The 16,200-nt window shown below is 39.5% G+C and overlaps 1 protein-coding gene and 1 long non-coding RNA gene across 8 annotated transcripts in view; one reads left to right on the forward strand and one right to left on the reverse strand.

The window, feature by feature from the left end:
• The window catches only part of ALG8 (ALG8 alpha-1,3-glucosyltransferase), a 26,721-nt gene extending 19,320 nt beyond the window's left edge, over positions 1-7,401 (forward strand). For 3 of the 6 annotated variants that reach the window (XM_082749556.1, XM_082749557.1, XM_082749558.1), the window contains 5 exons: positions 1,486-1,625; positions 3,076-3,215; positions 4,521-4,618; positions 4,958-5,030; positions 6,771-7,401. In XM_082749556.1, coding sequence (XP_082605682.1) covers positions 1,486-1,625; positions 3,076-3,215; positions 4,521-4,618; positions 4,958-5,030; positions 6,771-7,002 — 683 coding nt within the window. In that variant the 3' untranslated portion in view covers positions 7,003-7,401. The remainder of the gene's footprint in view (positions 1-1,485; positions 1,626-3,075; positions 3,216-4,520; positions 4,619-4,957; positions 5,031-6,770) is intronic. The other 3 variants (XM_082749559.1, XM_082749560.1, XM_082749561.1) reach the window with 3 other exon arrangements.
• The window catches only part of LOC309873621, a 27,247-nt gene that overhangs the window by 2,260 nt on the left and 8,787 nt on the right, over positions 1-16,200 (reverse strand). For both annotated transcript variants that reach the window (XR_014316431.1, XR_014316432.1), the window contains exons 2-3: positions 11,408-11,487; positions 6,445-6,581 (exon numbers count right to left, since the gene is read on the reverse strand). This is a non-coding gene — a long non-coding RNA (uncharacterized lncRNA). The remainder of the gene's footprint in view (positions 1-6,444; positions 6,582-11,407; positions 11,488-16,200) is intronic.

Below are 16,200 nucleotides of genomic sequence, written 5' to 3' on the forward strand. Positions count from 1 at the left end.
AACCCCTCCTCTAGTCTGATGAGTTGTGTGGAAGCCCACCGGTATAAATTACTGGCTGTGTGGCATTGTTCAAGCCAATGGGATAATAGAAGTAACTGTCTGCATGCACCATGTTGTAAGAAACATACAATAATAAGGAAATGCTGCGTTGTTCATAGTAGGGGGCTTTGGAGCCAGACAGACCTGGATTTAATTCTACAACTTATCACTTATGTGACTTTGGACAAGTTACACATCTCTCTGTGCCTCAGGGGCCTGAAAATAACGGCTGCAAAACTCTGCACACGATAGCTGCCATTACTGTTTTTTGGTACATACTTGTAGGAAATCATAATATGGGATTATCCCTCACCCACTGTGAATCCAGCTGTGATGTACCTGGATCCTTATAAGAATTTCTTAACATTTTATATTTCAGAAACCTTAAACAACCAGCACAGTATGAGATTCAAGGGTCACTTTCCTTGTCTGAGTCAGGAAACTGTGCTGTACATTATCTTTTTTATCTGTTTCCTCAAAGATGTCTTAACCTGGAAAGTCAGTGGCAGGGAGATAGTTACTAGCTTTAAGGAGAATCATCAGACTGAAGGGAAAAGGAAAGATATTAATGAATACAAAATATTTTGGTAGTCTACACATTTCCACGTTTCAGTGATTTTCAGTGGCATTAGATAGGGCCATGCAGGTGCTCAGACTGTCTGTCCTATTAGCTTGTTTGGGATGGGGTTTGCATCATCATCCTCAGACTTATTTCGTTTAACAAGTATTCCTTGAACCCCTGTGTGCTGGGGATAGAAATAGATTAATCATTATTTCTGCCTTTATGAAACCCAATACAGTGGAGGAAATGAGCACATAACCAGATACACTGCACTGAGGTCAACACCATTTAGAAATGTGTAGAAGGTCCACATGTGTATCTCTAGCCACAGGAAAATCAGCTCTACTTTTTTATTTAAAAGCTTTCTCAGATGAGGGAGTGAATTAGGAGTTAACTTTGCTAATTTGAGTAGACCATTCTAAGCAAAAGGGACAAGTGTGGAGAATCCTATGTCAGTTGGTTGTGGCCACACCACATTTAATGAAGCAGAGATGAAGCTGGAGAGGTAAGAAGGAGCTAGGTCATGGAAGACATTCTCTGCCATGCTTGGGAATATGGATTTTGAAGGATTCCAAGCTGGCGTGTGACATGGTCAGACCTGCATTTTAAAAGCCTGCTCATTTTAGAGGTGAGAGCAGATTGCTAGTCATGCTGCCTGCCAGCAAAGGTCCTTTAAGCTGCACAAATTCCCTATTCTAATACACACAGCTGCTTTGCATTGTGTCATTGCAAAACCAGAGCCATTTTAGGTAGAATAGTACAGAACTGAATTAAAATATCTTGACCTTGAAGTAGCAATAAGATTTAGTAGTTTTTTTTCAAGGAGTTGGCTGGTGAAATACTGTACGCTATCGATAAAAATAAAGTATCTACGTATTCCTTAGGTTTGAAATTGAAACTTCTTGATCCCAACAAAATTCCGAAGGCCTCAATGACAAGTGGTTTGGTTCAGCAATTCCAACACACAGTCCTTCCTTCAGTGACTCCCTTGGCCACCCTCATCTGCACTCTGATGGCCATACTGGTAAGAATTCACTCACAGTACTCATTTCTTGAGTTTTCTGTGCTTTTCTGTTGTGTGGCTGGTTAATTTCAGCTTCCAGGTTTTTCCAGCTGTAGGACAGATACCGTGGCTGTGATGCTGTTGCAGATTGAGGCATTTCATTTCAATTCTTAGAGTAACAGAACACCTTAAGGAAAGATTACCAGTAAAACCTCTGTGAGAAAGATCCCTCACTATGGCTGTCAGGTCATCTGTCCACACTCAGATGAGGAAAAAAGCCCAGGGAGAAGGGGGGCGAGGACTGCACTGTGCATAAAGAGGGAAATGTGTGTAGTGGGGACCTTGGGTTCCTGGTGTGACTAACTAGTCAAAAACCGGAAGTTGGCTGGACTGCAGGGATATTTTTGTCTTGATAATAACCGTAAGTTAAGAGAGTCAAAATAGCTGTTTGAGTGTCAAGACAATTGAATTTAACGTGAGCCAGATGCTGTTAGAGGCTTCCTTCATAGATGTTTTCATGATAGCTTAGCAATCACAATGCTCTCAATTTCATGATATAATTTCGGTGGCATTCAGTATAAATAACTCAATCCTACCTATAATTACACTCAGCTTTAATTTTGGTTTCTAAATAATCAAACCCAGCAAGACACCTGACCCCAGTTAATTAAATGGCGGTACTGGTTGGTAATTAAGCTTTGCTGGCCTGCTTGTTCCTATGTTCTAAGGTAAAAGCTTTTTTTAAAACCTCAGCCTCATAAGCTGCATGTGGAATGCCATAGTTTTCTTGTTTATTTTAAGTTTTTTTTTTTTTTTTTAAAGATTTTATGTACCCATTTGACACAGAGAGAGAGAATGGGAGAACACTCGCACAAGGATGGGGAGTGGCAGGCAGAGGGGAAGGGGAGAAGCAGGCTTCCTGCCAAGCAAGGAGCTCAGTGCAAGGCTCTGCCCCAGGACCCTGTGATCATTACTTGAGCTGAATGCAGACACTTAACCGACTGAGCCACCCAGCCGCCCCCATAGTTTTGTTATAAATTACACTCTAGCCCACGGAACTAAGGATGCGTTTATTAATATGGCAAAATCTAATTTATTATTAGCCCCAAAATGTTTATGAACTTTTGTAGTTTGACCTAATAGGTTCAGTGGCTACTAATTAACTAATTCTGAAGATGTAATAAGGGGTTTACTGGATATCCTAGAACTTAATTTTATTTTATTAATTCTGATGAATAGAATTACTTTAATGATTTCAATATGTATTTCCAAAAGCCTTTTTTCTGAGTAGTTTTTTTTATAACTTTTGTTGTAGTTTTCACAAAGTAATGAATTATCCCAGTTTAATGGAGAATAAATAACCTAAGATCTACAGTTTTTCAGAGATTATATAAATTGTATTCGTCTGAAGACTTTCTGTAAAGCCTATTTTGAATTATATTGAAGTTTTATCTTTGCCTATTGTTTCTAGCCCTCTGTTTTCTGTCTTTGGTTTAAACCTCAAGGGCCTAGAGGCTTTCTCCGATGTCTAATTCTATGTGCCTTAAGCTCCTTCCTCTTTGGGTGGCACGTCCACGAAAAAGCCATACTCCTCGCAGTTCTCCCAATGAGGTAAGCACATAATTCAGTCAGCTGGCATTTCTGGCAGATTTCCCAATGACCCTATTGTTTTCTGTTTGATCTGTCCGTTTTTGACATGTCCTGTGGGATAGGCAAAGGCAAAGATGTACAGGAGCAGATTTATACTAGGACAGGACAGGGATGCTTAACTTGGGATCCCTGGACCTGTGAAATTGCACGTACCATTTCTGCATTTTTTTAAGAGGTACTATAGTGATTAAGAACCAGGATACTGGGCTGTTAAATCTGGATATTGAACGGCAGCATAGTATAGAAAAGCATGAGCTTTGGTGTCATCACATCTGTGAAAATAAGGTTCCATAGTTTCTTGGTAAGTGTTAGTCAAAGTCAGTATCGAGGCTATTATGGAATGAAATCTACGTTTGTATAGCACTTCGCATTTTGCAGAACTTTTCTTGGGGTGCTTTTTGAAGGGGGTATTTTGTGGGGGCTTTTTTGTATTTTTTTCTTTTGAGCCTCACAACAACCTGTAAGGTAATTAGGGTAAATGGATATCATTCTGTCTTAACATCTACAGAAACTGGAGCCCAGAAAGTTTAAGTGACTTACCTAAAGCCACATAGCTAGCAAGTAGCACAGTTAGGACTTAAACCTGATGTTATAATGCCAATTCCTGTAATCTTTTCACTGTACCATGCTTTAAAAAAAAAAAAAATTCAATGCAATAGTGTCCATTTTGTATAAAACTAAAACCTGATAGATAGATGGTAATATAATTAGCCTGTTTTTCTTGAGATTTCTCTCAAATCCTGTAAGAAATCATTTAAACTCTGAAGGAAACTTAAGCAAATTTGTCACATCAGTACATGGCTTGTCTGGATTCATTCACCAATGTGGAGTTTCCAAATTAAGAAATACGGCAAAACTGCTAATGTCTTTGGTCAGAATTCATACTAGGCACCATCAGGCACAGGGCACCACCCCACAGAAGAGCTATAGGGTTAGAAACTCCTAAGTCCTCTTTCCCTGGCTATCACCACTAGGCAGCTCCTAATCCCACAACATCCCTTTCCCTGGAGAAGGCAATTACTCAGGGAAGCAAGACTCTTTATGAATACGCCCCAGTTCACTATGGTACATTCTTCATAAATTTTCCCACTACATTAGTATTCTCAATTGAATTGGACCTATAGCAAAGATCAGTGTGTTATCTTATGCTTAAGTCAGTTCTAGAAATAATGATAGATGCAACTTGTTCTTAGTTTATTCAGGCTATCTGTAAGTGCCCAAGTTTCAGTTGTTTTAAGGAATTATTGTAAGAATTTTTATTTTTAGCCTTCTGTCTGTGGGAAAAGCAGGAGATGCTTCAATTTTTCTGATTCTGAGCACAACAGGACATTATTCCCTCTTCCCTCTGCTCTTCACTGCACCAGGTAAACAGCTTTGTTTTTTTTTTCTTTTTTAGAGAGAGAGATTTAGAGATTTGATATCCACACCCTTTTCATCAGGGCCTGAAGATCAATACTATCTGAGTTAAACAACTTTAAAATCTCTTGGAAGGAGTGAGCTCATCCATTGTCTTAAATAAAACCTCTAATTTGTCCCTAATCCTCAATATCTTTAGATATCACAAAAATGCACAATTAAACTCAAAAACCTTAGCTAGCACTATATAGCTGTGTCTGTGTGCTTATTATATTGCCTTATGTATCACAAATCATTTTCTTCTCAACTGAATTATCATCTGTATTTTTTCTTTATTCTTTTAACAGAACTTCCCATTAAAATCTTACTCATGTTACTATTTACCATCTATAGTATTTCCTCGCTGAAGACTCTATTCAGGTAATCCAAAAAAGTACATTTAAAATTATGTTTGCTCTTGTGAAATGTTTCCTCTTAAATGGTCAGCGAAGCCTTTTAAAAATATTTTTTAAGTTGTAAAAATAATAGAACAGCATTACAAAAAATTGGCCAATTTTTTTTTTTAAGGAGAAATTACCCATAATCCTATCACTCTGACATGACAACATAGTTCATCTCTTTATTTTAAGGTATATTTGAGGAGGGACTACCTAGCTGAAATTAAAACCTTATAGGAAAACTAAAAATTGGAATGTAAAATATGCATTATGAGTAAAACCATGTAAATATAGATGCATAAAGCTAAAATACATGTAAAAATTCTTGTTATAGAATTATGGATAGAATTCTTTTAAACTTAATATAACATTATCTGTATAATTTTTTTTATTACGTTATGTTAATCACCATATAGTACATCATTAGTTTTTGGTGTAGTGTTCCATGAGTCATTGTTTGCTTATGACACTAAGTGCTCCATGCAATCCGTGCCTTCTTTCGGGAGGGGGGTGGGGGAATGGGTGAGCCTGGTGTGTATTTTTTTTTTTTTTAAGATTTAATTTATTATTTGAAAGAGAGTGTTCATGAGCAGGAAGAGGGGCAGAAGGAGAGGGAGAGAATCTCAAGCAGACTCCCTACTGAGTGCAGAGCCTGACATGGGCTCAATCTTACAACCCTGAGATCATGACCTGAGCTGAAACCAAGACTTAACCAGCTGAGCCTCCCAGGCGCCCCTGTATAATTTTTTAAAGCTTCCCTATGATTCATATCTGATTGTGTCCATGAACCTCATATATAATTACATTAAAACCCAGTTATAACCATATGACCCAGCAACTGGACTCTTAGGTACTACCCAAAAGAACTGGAAATAGGGACACAGATCTTTGTATACCAATGTTCATTGCAGCATTATTCACAGGAGCAGACAGAGATTGTATGAACTATCTAGAATAGGCCAATTCGGGACGCCTGGGTGGCTCAGTTGGTTAAGCAGCTGCCTTCAGCTCAGGTCATCATCCCAGCGTCATGGGATCGAGTCCCACATCGGGCTCCTTGCTCCGCAGGGAGCCTGCTTCTCCCTCTGACTCTGTCTGCCTGTGCTTGCTCTCACTCGCTCTCTCTCTGACAAATAAATAAAATATTTAGAATAGGCAAATTCCCAGAGACAAAAAGTAAATTAGAGGCTATAGAGTAGGGGTGGGGGAGGAGGAACAGACAGTGATTATTGCTTAATGTTTCCAGAAATTCTGTTGGGGTGACAATAATTTGAAAGTGGCTAGTGGTTATGGTAGCACCGTTGGTCAGTCTACTTAATGGTCCTAAAGTATATACTTAAAAATGGTTAAATAACAAATTGTATGTGATTGTATCAAAACAAAAATATTTTACAAACCATCCATTTATACTGTTGAGCATATTCTGACTCCAGTATCCCAGAATCTGCCTTTCCTCTTCCAGGTGCACAGCTGATTCCCTCAGCCGCTTCCACCAGGTGATGGTGTAGGTGGCTGGTGATTGGCTGCATTTGGACTGTTGAGATAATGCAGTGCAATATCATTATCAATTTTTTCTAAATGTGAAATTTAATGCATTCTTTGGACTCTGGCTTTGACTATTCTGCACATGAGGACAATGCAAGTGGGGAGCTTTAACCGAGAAATGTTTGCTACACCAGAGTGACACATTTAAAATCAGGCCTTTCTCTCCTTTTCTCTTCAGAAAAGAAAAGCCTCTTTTTAATTGGATGGAAACTTTCTACCTCTTCGGCCTGGGGCCTCTGGAAGTCTTCTGTGAGTTCGTATTCCCTTTCACCTCCTGGAAGCTGAAGTACCCCTTTATCCCTTTGTTACTGACCTCAGTGTATTGTGCAGTGGGCATCACATATGCTTGGTTCAAACTGTATGTTTCAGTATTGACTGATCCTTCTGTCAGCAAGACAAAGAAACAATGAATAAAGGAACTGGTTGGATGTATTCCAAACAGTTATTTCATGGGAAATTAATCACAACTTGAAGAAAGTTGCTGGTGGCATGAACCATTCATTTCATTTGTTCTGTTTGAAGGACCATTCTTCTAAACTTGGCCTTGCCCAGCCTAGCAACCTGATTGTCACCATGGTGAAAGCCATTTGTCCTCCAAAAGCAATGAAACACATTTGAAATGAATCTTGCCTTGCCCTGTAAAATTGTCTGAGATCATCGGACTGCTGTGCTCGCTCAAGGCATGCAAGGCATCTACCAACAGCATGATTATTTTTACCCTGTGAGGACCAGGTCAGGCTATAAAGCGTAATTAGAATCGTGTGCTAAGGGAAGTGTAAATAAAATGCCATTTTGTATTTCTGAACAAAGAAGGTGTGGGATCATTACCGGCTCCTACACTTTGCTGTTGGCATGCGTGCAAGCAGGTGATGTACTGTCCCCATTCTATACACCTTGTTCCAGGAGTTTTGGTTGTTGCTGTTGTTGGAATTATACAATGACTGTACTCAGAGAGCTGGGGGGAGTATTTAATGAACTGGTTTGGCCTGTCAGCAGAGGCTATAAACTGCATCTACACTTGCACTGATTTAAGGACATCTTGTCCAGTTTGTTCATTCTAAAAGCAACCTCTGTGGTTTTGATAAGGCTGCTACTTCTTAAACTTTCCTCATTTGAACAAACTTAAGTGTTCTTTGCAGCCTGGCCTTCCACTAGAGGACTTCATACACACTTTATATCCAGGACCCCAGTCTGCTGCAGGTTCAAATTCAACTATTTATCTAGCCATCACCAGGACCTTTCACCCACTTTATTTACCCATTATCCCCTAAGAAGCTCAGAGTCCAAGGCCAATGGCAGCCTGGGATGCTAATCCAGCTATATACTCTCCCTTAAATTCACTCAACTCTGAGACTTCCTTAGAGTTTCATTGCAGAGATAAAAATAGGGCATTTGCCAAAGGGAGAGAGAAACATAGCCCCTCTGGTCTACTTCCCTCACTACAGTCCCCCTCACACTTTGGGCTCCAACTGTCCTAACAACTGAAAATTGCCAGAGTGCCATGCTATTTTGTACCTCTGCTTGCTTTCACTCGTTCTCCTGTGCGCTCACTCTCTCTCAGCTGACTTTTCTACCCTGTCATCTGATTGTACATACTTCTTCAAGATCAAACATAATCACTACCATATCTATTAATAGACTGGTAGTACAGTGTAGTGATTAAGAGTAGGAGCCCTGGAGTCATACAGCCTGATTGAAAACCCTGCCTCCATCATTTTCTGTTTGTAGCCAAGTTATTTAGCCATCCTTTGCCTCTAGGTCCTTGTCTCTAAAATGATCACCCAAAAAAATCAGAACCCTGCCTGACACGGGAATGTTCAATAAATATCACCTGTTACTTTTATAAATACTTTCCTCTCCTGTCTCTCCCCCACCTCCCAGAATTGAGTACCCTCATCGTGGGCACTTCCTTGCTGGGGAGTCTCCTTCTACCATTAACCTGTTTACCTGTTCCCCAGGAGCCACTGGCAGTTTGAAAGCAGAAATCACACTTGCCCTAATAGCCCATTTTTGGCACAGTTGAATGAATGAAGCACACAACACAGGCAATGATTAAAATCCAAGTATTTACTAATACTAACATTAACACAAGAGACTCAGTATAGTTCACATCTTGGCCAATTGGTGTGCAAGCCAAAAACAAAAAACAACTAGAAGTTACATTTGGACACATCTCCACAAGGCCAAATTTAACTGTACTTTGTAGGTGGTTCTGTGAAGTCAGAACCTGAGGAGCTTATCTCGTGCAGAGATTTCCAGAATGTTCTGTAGAGCCTGGATGTTCTTGAGAGTTGGCTGAGAGGCTCTGAGCCCTCTCCCATCTTCTACCAAAGCAAATATGCTTTGATCTATTTCATATATTGGGTTTCACATAAATTTTTGTTTGACCAAAAAGTTCAAAGTCCAAATACATTCCCTTTAAATACATTCCCTCTTACATTATCAGGTCAGGAGGGAAATGGCTCCAGAGACAGCCATAGCTTATTGGTGCCAACATGGATTAGAACCTAGACTTCCTGCCTACAGCCCATGAGTCCCAAGTACGATACATCACGTATTTAGATTTTGTGAGATGTGGCTGATTTTCAAGAACAAATTCCTAGGTTTCAGCAGTTGCTAAATAAACCAAAGTGCTGCTTCAGAATGTTCTGAAATCTAGAATTAAGCAATGTCAAGAACAAGCTAAGGTTACTATCAAAATTTTAAAAAGATATATAAATAAATAACTCATTTTTTACCTGCTCTTGATATGTAGTGTGCCAGCATTTAACAAGATAAAAGAAAAGAAAGGTGGGAGGGACTTGGTATTCTTGGTCACAGTGTCTTTTCCCCTAGCAGAGGGGTAGAGCCAGAACTGGAAGGGAGCAAAGGAGAGATACGCTGCCTTCCCAACCTGAAACTGGGAAGTTCCCTTGTTAATGACTTCCGCCTGAAAGCTGCTCCTTGAGAAGGAAGCCCTTCAGTGTCAGGGAGATGCCCCCTACATAGATATATACCCCATATGGCTGTTTGCAGTTAATGGGACAGAAAAGCATTCCAATAAAATAAGGCCTTTGAAAAAGAGGTTAGTCTTAAGTAGTTTGATGGAATTATATTTCCAGCATGATTGTGGTAAAAAGCAAATCTTTTGACCTCTCTATCCCCTTTCTTGTGCACCAAAAAAGCAGGCTACTATGCTAATGGCATAGTCTGAGATTAGAACAAATTTATAGACCTCAAAAACTTGAATCAATACAGCCATTAGTATCTCACAATGGAGTCCCATATTCAGCATCCTCATTTTATAGAAAGGTCGATAAATGTACCAGTTTTTTATTTTGGTTTCAGGAGTCAGAAAGAAAAACAATATGCTTGTATACATAAAACAACTACAAAAGGGACAGGACCCAAGATACTCCTATGTCCAGAATCACATATCTTTAGAATCCTAGATAGGCTCTCAGAAGTTCACTTGGGCCACATTCATTTTTTACAGTTATCCTGACAGAATAAATAGGCAGTGTAGAGGTGTTCACCCCTTCAAAACATAGCCTCTCCCATGTTTCTTAGGGCAGTTAGTGCTGAATTCATATTTTCCTTTCTCTGACTTTAACCAGTTAGTCTCTGGAACAATACATAGTGAGGTTTACTCCCATTTCTGATAGCCCTTCGGTGATTCACAAAGGGAAAATCCCATAATTGTGTCCCCTTCTGTTGAGTGCCAGGTATTCTGCGAGGCATTCCCTCTTTTACCCTACCTAAAACTTTGGGACTCAAATTCATTTATTATTCCTTCAAAGAAAAGAATTCACTGTGGGTCGTCCACGTGGCTCAGTCATTATCAAGCCTCTGCCTTTGGCTCAGGTCATGATCCCAGGGTCCTGGGATGGAGCCCCACGTCGGGCTCCCTGCTCAGCGGGAAGCCTGCTTCTCCCTCTCCCACTCATCCTAGTTGTGTTCCCTCTCTTGCTGTCTCTCTCTGTCAAATAAATAATAAATAAAATCTTTTTTTAAAAAAATTCCCTGAATTCCTACTGAATGTTTCATACTATGCTAGGTGCTAGGGATCAAAAGGTAAGTGAGAGACATATTCCTGCTTTCAAGGAATTTATATTCTTGTGGCTGGACAGTCATGAAAGCCAGGAAGAGTGGCATGGGTCCAAGTTGGGGAAGTAGGCAAAGCCCAAGTCCTGTAGGGTCTTTTTAAGCCATTGTAAGGAATTAAAGTTTATTTTGACTACAGTGGGAATGAAAGGGTTTTAAATTTCCCGAATTTCATTTTCATGAACATGGAGCAAAATTCAGAGGGTCGGCAGCCACCTAGTTCCCCTACCAAGAGGGCAACCATTGCTCCCAGCATCTTGTATATCATTCCAGAGATGCCAGCCAAACTCAATGCCCAAACAAGTGTTCATATACACACAAATAATACTCAGAGCCACATAATATCTGCTTCAGTTATCTACTGCAGCATAACAAACTTCGTGCCTGAAAACAGCACCTTCCTCATCTCAAAATCTGTAGGTCGACAGTCCAGGTGCAGCCTGTTGGGTCCTCTACTTTGGGGTCTCTCACAGGCTGCAGTCAAGGTGTCACTTGGAGCTGTGTTCTCATCTCAAGGTTTGACTGGGGGACAGATGTGCTTTCATGCCCACACAGTTGTTGGCAGAATGCAGTTCTTTGTGGATTACAGAACTGATGCCCTCAGTTTCTTGCTGACTGTTGGGTGGAGGCTACCCTCAGTTCCCTGCCACAGGTGACTCTCCAGAAGGTAACGCACAACCGAGCAATAGGCTTCATCAAAGTAAGCAAGGTAGCAAGACAGATGTACGTTACCTCACGTGATATAATCATGGAAGTGACAGCCGGTCACCTTTGCTCCATTCCATATGTTGGAAGGAAGTCACATCTCCCATCTACACAGAAAGGGAGGGGATTACACTTGGCATGAGTACCAGGAAGCAGAGATAATTGGGGGCTATTTTAGAGTCTGTCCATTAAGGTAACCATTGTATAGATGGGCCATAATTTATTTAACAAGTTTTAGTGGAACTTTAAGTTGTTTCCAGTATATTTGCTAGTATAAATACTGCAATAATAGTGATACTTCATTCTGCACATGTGCTAGGATTGCACGTGTCATAGGATTAAATTTCTAGAAATAGTTCCTGGGTTGAAAGCTATGTGCATTTAAATTTTGGTTGGGGCGCCTGGGTGGCTCAGTTAGTTAAGCAACTGCCTTTAGTTCAGGTCATGATCCCAGGATCCTGGGATTGAGCCCCATATCAGGCTCCCTGCTAAGCAGAGAGTCTGCTTCTCCCTCTCCCTCTTCTTGCTGCTCCTCCTGCTTGTGTTCTCTCTCTCTCTCTCTCTCTCAAATAAATAAAATCTTTGAAAAATAAAAAATAAAATTTGGCTGATTGCAATGGTGTATATTGAACTAGAGGATATTATACTAAGCAAAATAAGTCAATCAGAGAAAGACAAATATCATATGATCTTGCTTATATGTGCAATATGAAAAACAGCTCAGAGGACCATAGGGGAAGGGAAGGAAAATAACACAAGATGAAATCAGAGAGAAAAAGAGACTCAACCATAAGAAACAACCTAAATGTTGCTGGAGGGGAGGTGGGTGGGGGGATATGGTAGCTGGGTGATGGGCATTGGGGAGGGCACATGATGTGATGAACACTGGGTATTCTGTACAACTGATGAATCACTGAACTCTACCTCTGAAGCTAATAATATACTCTATGTTAATTGATTTTAAATAAGTAAATAAAAATTGTTTGAATATTTGTTATTACCAAGTTAGTCATAAAAAGCAACCAGTTGGGGGCACCTTGCTGGCTCAGCTGGTACAGCATTCTATTCTTGATCTCAGGATCATGAGTTCAAACCCCATGTTGGGCATAAAGCAACTTAAAGGAAGAAAGAAAAAAAAAGAAAGAAATTTTGCCGGTTCATGTTCCACAGGCAATGCATGAAGATGGTGGTTTCTCCCACAAACTTTGATCTTTGCCCATGATGTCTGAGTCATACTCATTTACAGTTCTCTTACTAGAAAGATTAGAATCTTTTCACACGTTTAAGAGCCATTTGTATGTTCTCTTCTGAAAATTTTATATTGTTTGCCACTTTTCCTATTAGATTTTTCACTTTTTCTTATTGACCAGTAAGTCAATATATATTTCTTGAAACTCATTACACTTGTGAAGAATTACCTGGGTGCAAGACTATGGAGATTAACAGAAGAAGAGTGATGGAAGGGTGACAGAGAAGCGTATGGGCTTGGAGTTGGAATTGACAGGAGTTTGAAATGAAAATGGATTCAATGTTGGGCTTGGGGGTAAGAACGGACCCCTTATAGCCCCTGTATTTCGTGTGTTGGTTGCATCTGGATGGTTGGTGGCACCATTTGCTCAGATGGGAAAAATGTAGAAGAAGCCAGAAGATGGTAAGGTGGTAAATGCGCTTCATTTTGGAAATTAGAAAAAGAAAAACTAGGACCTTGGTTTGGAAAGATTTTTTATTATTATTATTATTTTAAGATTTTATTTATTTGTTAGAGAGAGAGAGCATGAGCAGAGGGAGAGGCAGAGGGAGAGGTAGAAGCAGACTCTTCACCGAGTAGGGATCCCAGACTCGGGGCTCAGTCCTAGGACTCCAGGATCATGACCTGAGCCAAAGGCTGACACTTAATCACCTAACCAATTGAACCACTCAGGCACCTCTGGAAAGATTTTTTTGAAGACACAAAGCATAAAAATTAGATTGATAAAATTTGCTACATTAGAATTTTATTTCTGTGACTTCTGTACAATAGGTGGCCTTATAAACAAAGTTAAAAGACAGACAACAGATTAGGGGAGAGTATTTAATAATATACAAAACAAAGGATTCATATTACCTCAAATAAGAAGTTTCTACAAATAATTTTTAAGAGACAATTCTAAAGAAAATAATCAATTTATGAATAGGCAACCAAACAGAAGGAAACCTAAATGGAACCCGAATGGAAAATAACTATTTTTTTTAAGATTTTATTTATTTATTTGTCAGAGAGAGTGAGCACAGGCAGACAGAATGGCAGGCAGAGGCAGAGGGAGAAGCAGACTCCTGCTGAGCAGGGAGCCCCATGTGGGACTCGATCCCAGGACACTGGGATCAAGACCTGTGCCAAAGGCAGCCGCTTAACCAACTGAGCCACCCAGGCATCCTGGAAAATAACTATTTTCACTGGATAATAGGGAAATGCAAATTAAAACAAGATTTAGGGGCACCTGGGTGACTCAATGGGTTAAAGCCTCTGCCTTCAGCTCAGGTCATGGTCCCGGGGTCCTGGGATCGAGCCCCGCGTCGGGCTCTCTGCTCGGTGGGGAGTCTGCTTCCTCCTCTCTCTCTCTGCCTGCCTCTCTGCCTACTTGTAATCTCTGCCTGTCAAATAAATAAATAAAATCTTAAAAAAAAAAAAAAGATTGAGATCCCATTTTTCACCAGACAAAAATTAAAGTCTAACAATAGAAAACATTGCTACTTTCACATATATTGTGGATGGAAATAGAAACTGAATCAGTCTTTTTATAAAGGAATTTGGTGGTATCTAATAAAATTGAAAATTCATATATTTTGAAGCTCAGCAATTCTAGTTCTAAATACAGACCCTTAAACTCTTGATCATGAACTTAAGGAGGTAATTTATACCCAATATCTAAAGATTTAAAACCACACACCACAAATTGTTTTATATTATTCATTAATTCATTTATTTATTACTGCAAATGTATTAATATGGACACTAATATACATATGTCCATATTATGGTTGTCTCTAGGAAGGAAGGAAAGAGACTGGGACTGAGGATTGAGGTCAAGAATTTAAGCTCTGGGGGCGTCTGGGTGGCTCAGTGGGTTAAAGCCTCTTCCTTCGACTCAGGTCATGATCCCAGGGTGCTGGGATCGAGCCCTGCATCAGGCTCTCTGCTCAGCGGGGAGCCTGGTTCCTCCTCTCTCTCTGCCTGCCTCTCCACCTACTTGTGATCTCTCTGTCTGTCAAATAAATAAATAAAATCTTAAGAAAAAAAATTTTAGCTCTGTACTATATTATTTACGTATTTTGTGAAGGAGAATATACAAATGTGTGCATGTACGTATACACATCAAGAAATAATGATTTGAGGGCACCTGGGTGGCTCAGCGGGTTAAAGCCTCTGCCTTCAGCCCAGGTCATGATCCCAGGACCCTGGGATCGAGCCCAACATCGGGCTCTCTGCTCAGTGCAGAGCCTGCTTCTCTCTCTCTCTCTCTCTCTCTCTCTCTGCCTGCCCCTCTGCTACTTGTGTTCTCTGTCAAATAAATAAATAAAATCTTTAAAAAAAAAAAAGAAAGAAAGAATGATTTGAGGTAAATACAACAAAATGTTACAATGGTAAAAATAAGGGTATTTGTTATATTGTTCCTTATACTTGTAAATTTTTTAAAAATTTTCTCAGTGTGAAGAAGACTTATTTTTGGACATACTTAATTTGAGATGTTTGTAAGATATCCTGGTAGAGACTCTAAGCAGGATAACAGATGCATCATTTGAGCTCAGGATACTGAGTTGGGCTTGAGTAATACAAGTTGAAGTCATCAATATATACTTGACAATTAAGGCCAAGGGAGTAGATATGTCACCTAAGGAAAGAGAATAGATAGTAAAGAGAAGAGGACCCAGGACAAGTCTTGAGGAAATCTAACATTTGCAAGCTAAAAAGAAAAAGAAAAGAGACATCGAAGGAAACTGATAAAATGAAGCCAGTGAAGCAAGAGAAGAATTAGGAGTGTATGCTGTCCTGGAAGCTAAAGGAAGAGAGTGTTCATCAAAAGTATGGAAATGACGACTGAGTCTAACGCCGGTAAGATGTTGAGTAAAACTGTTACCAAGGGGTGTGGTATCATGGAGGTAATTGGTTTTCTCATTAGAGCAATTTAATTGAAGGTGAGAACAGAAAGACATTGTCATGGGTGAACAAGATTTCCTAGACAAGACACACAAAACACAATGACAACGGGGGGATATGAATATATCTGACTACATAAAAACAGTAAATTTCATTTGTGTTGAGAGTATCTGCGGAATTACTAGAGATCAGCCAGTAAAAAAGATGATCAAAAAGAAAAATGAGTAAAAGATAATTAATAATTAAGTAAAAATTAACTAATTAAGCAAAAATTATCTAATTAAGTAAAAGATAATTAGCTGATTAACAATCAACTAATTCAAAACAACTAATTCAGAAGAGGAACCTGGAAGAGTCAATAAATATGAAAAGATATTCAACTTTACTAATAATCAAGGAAAGAAAACAATAATGAAATAGCATTTCTACCAACAGATTGGCAAAATCAAAGTTTGGCAATGGCAGCAGGCAAGGGTTAAAAAGGATGTGGGGAAACCAAGAGAATCAAGCAAAAAATGGTAAAACAAAGAAGAGGGTTGTATTTTTTTTTTTTTAGATTTTATTTATTTTTTTTTAATTTTTTTTTAAGACTTTATTTATTTGACAGAGAGAGATCACAAGTAGGCAGAGAGGCAGGCAGAGAGAGAGAGAAGGAAGCAGGCTCCCTGCTGAGCAGAGAGCCCGA

Source organism: Mustela nivalis, assembly GCF_964662115.1.
Source record: "Mustela nivalis genome assembly, chromosome: 9".
Classification (NCBI taxonomy): Eukaryota; Metazoa; Chordata; class Mammalia; order Carnivora; family Mustelidae; genus Mustela; species Mustela nivalis.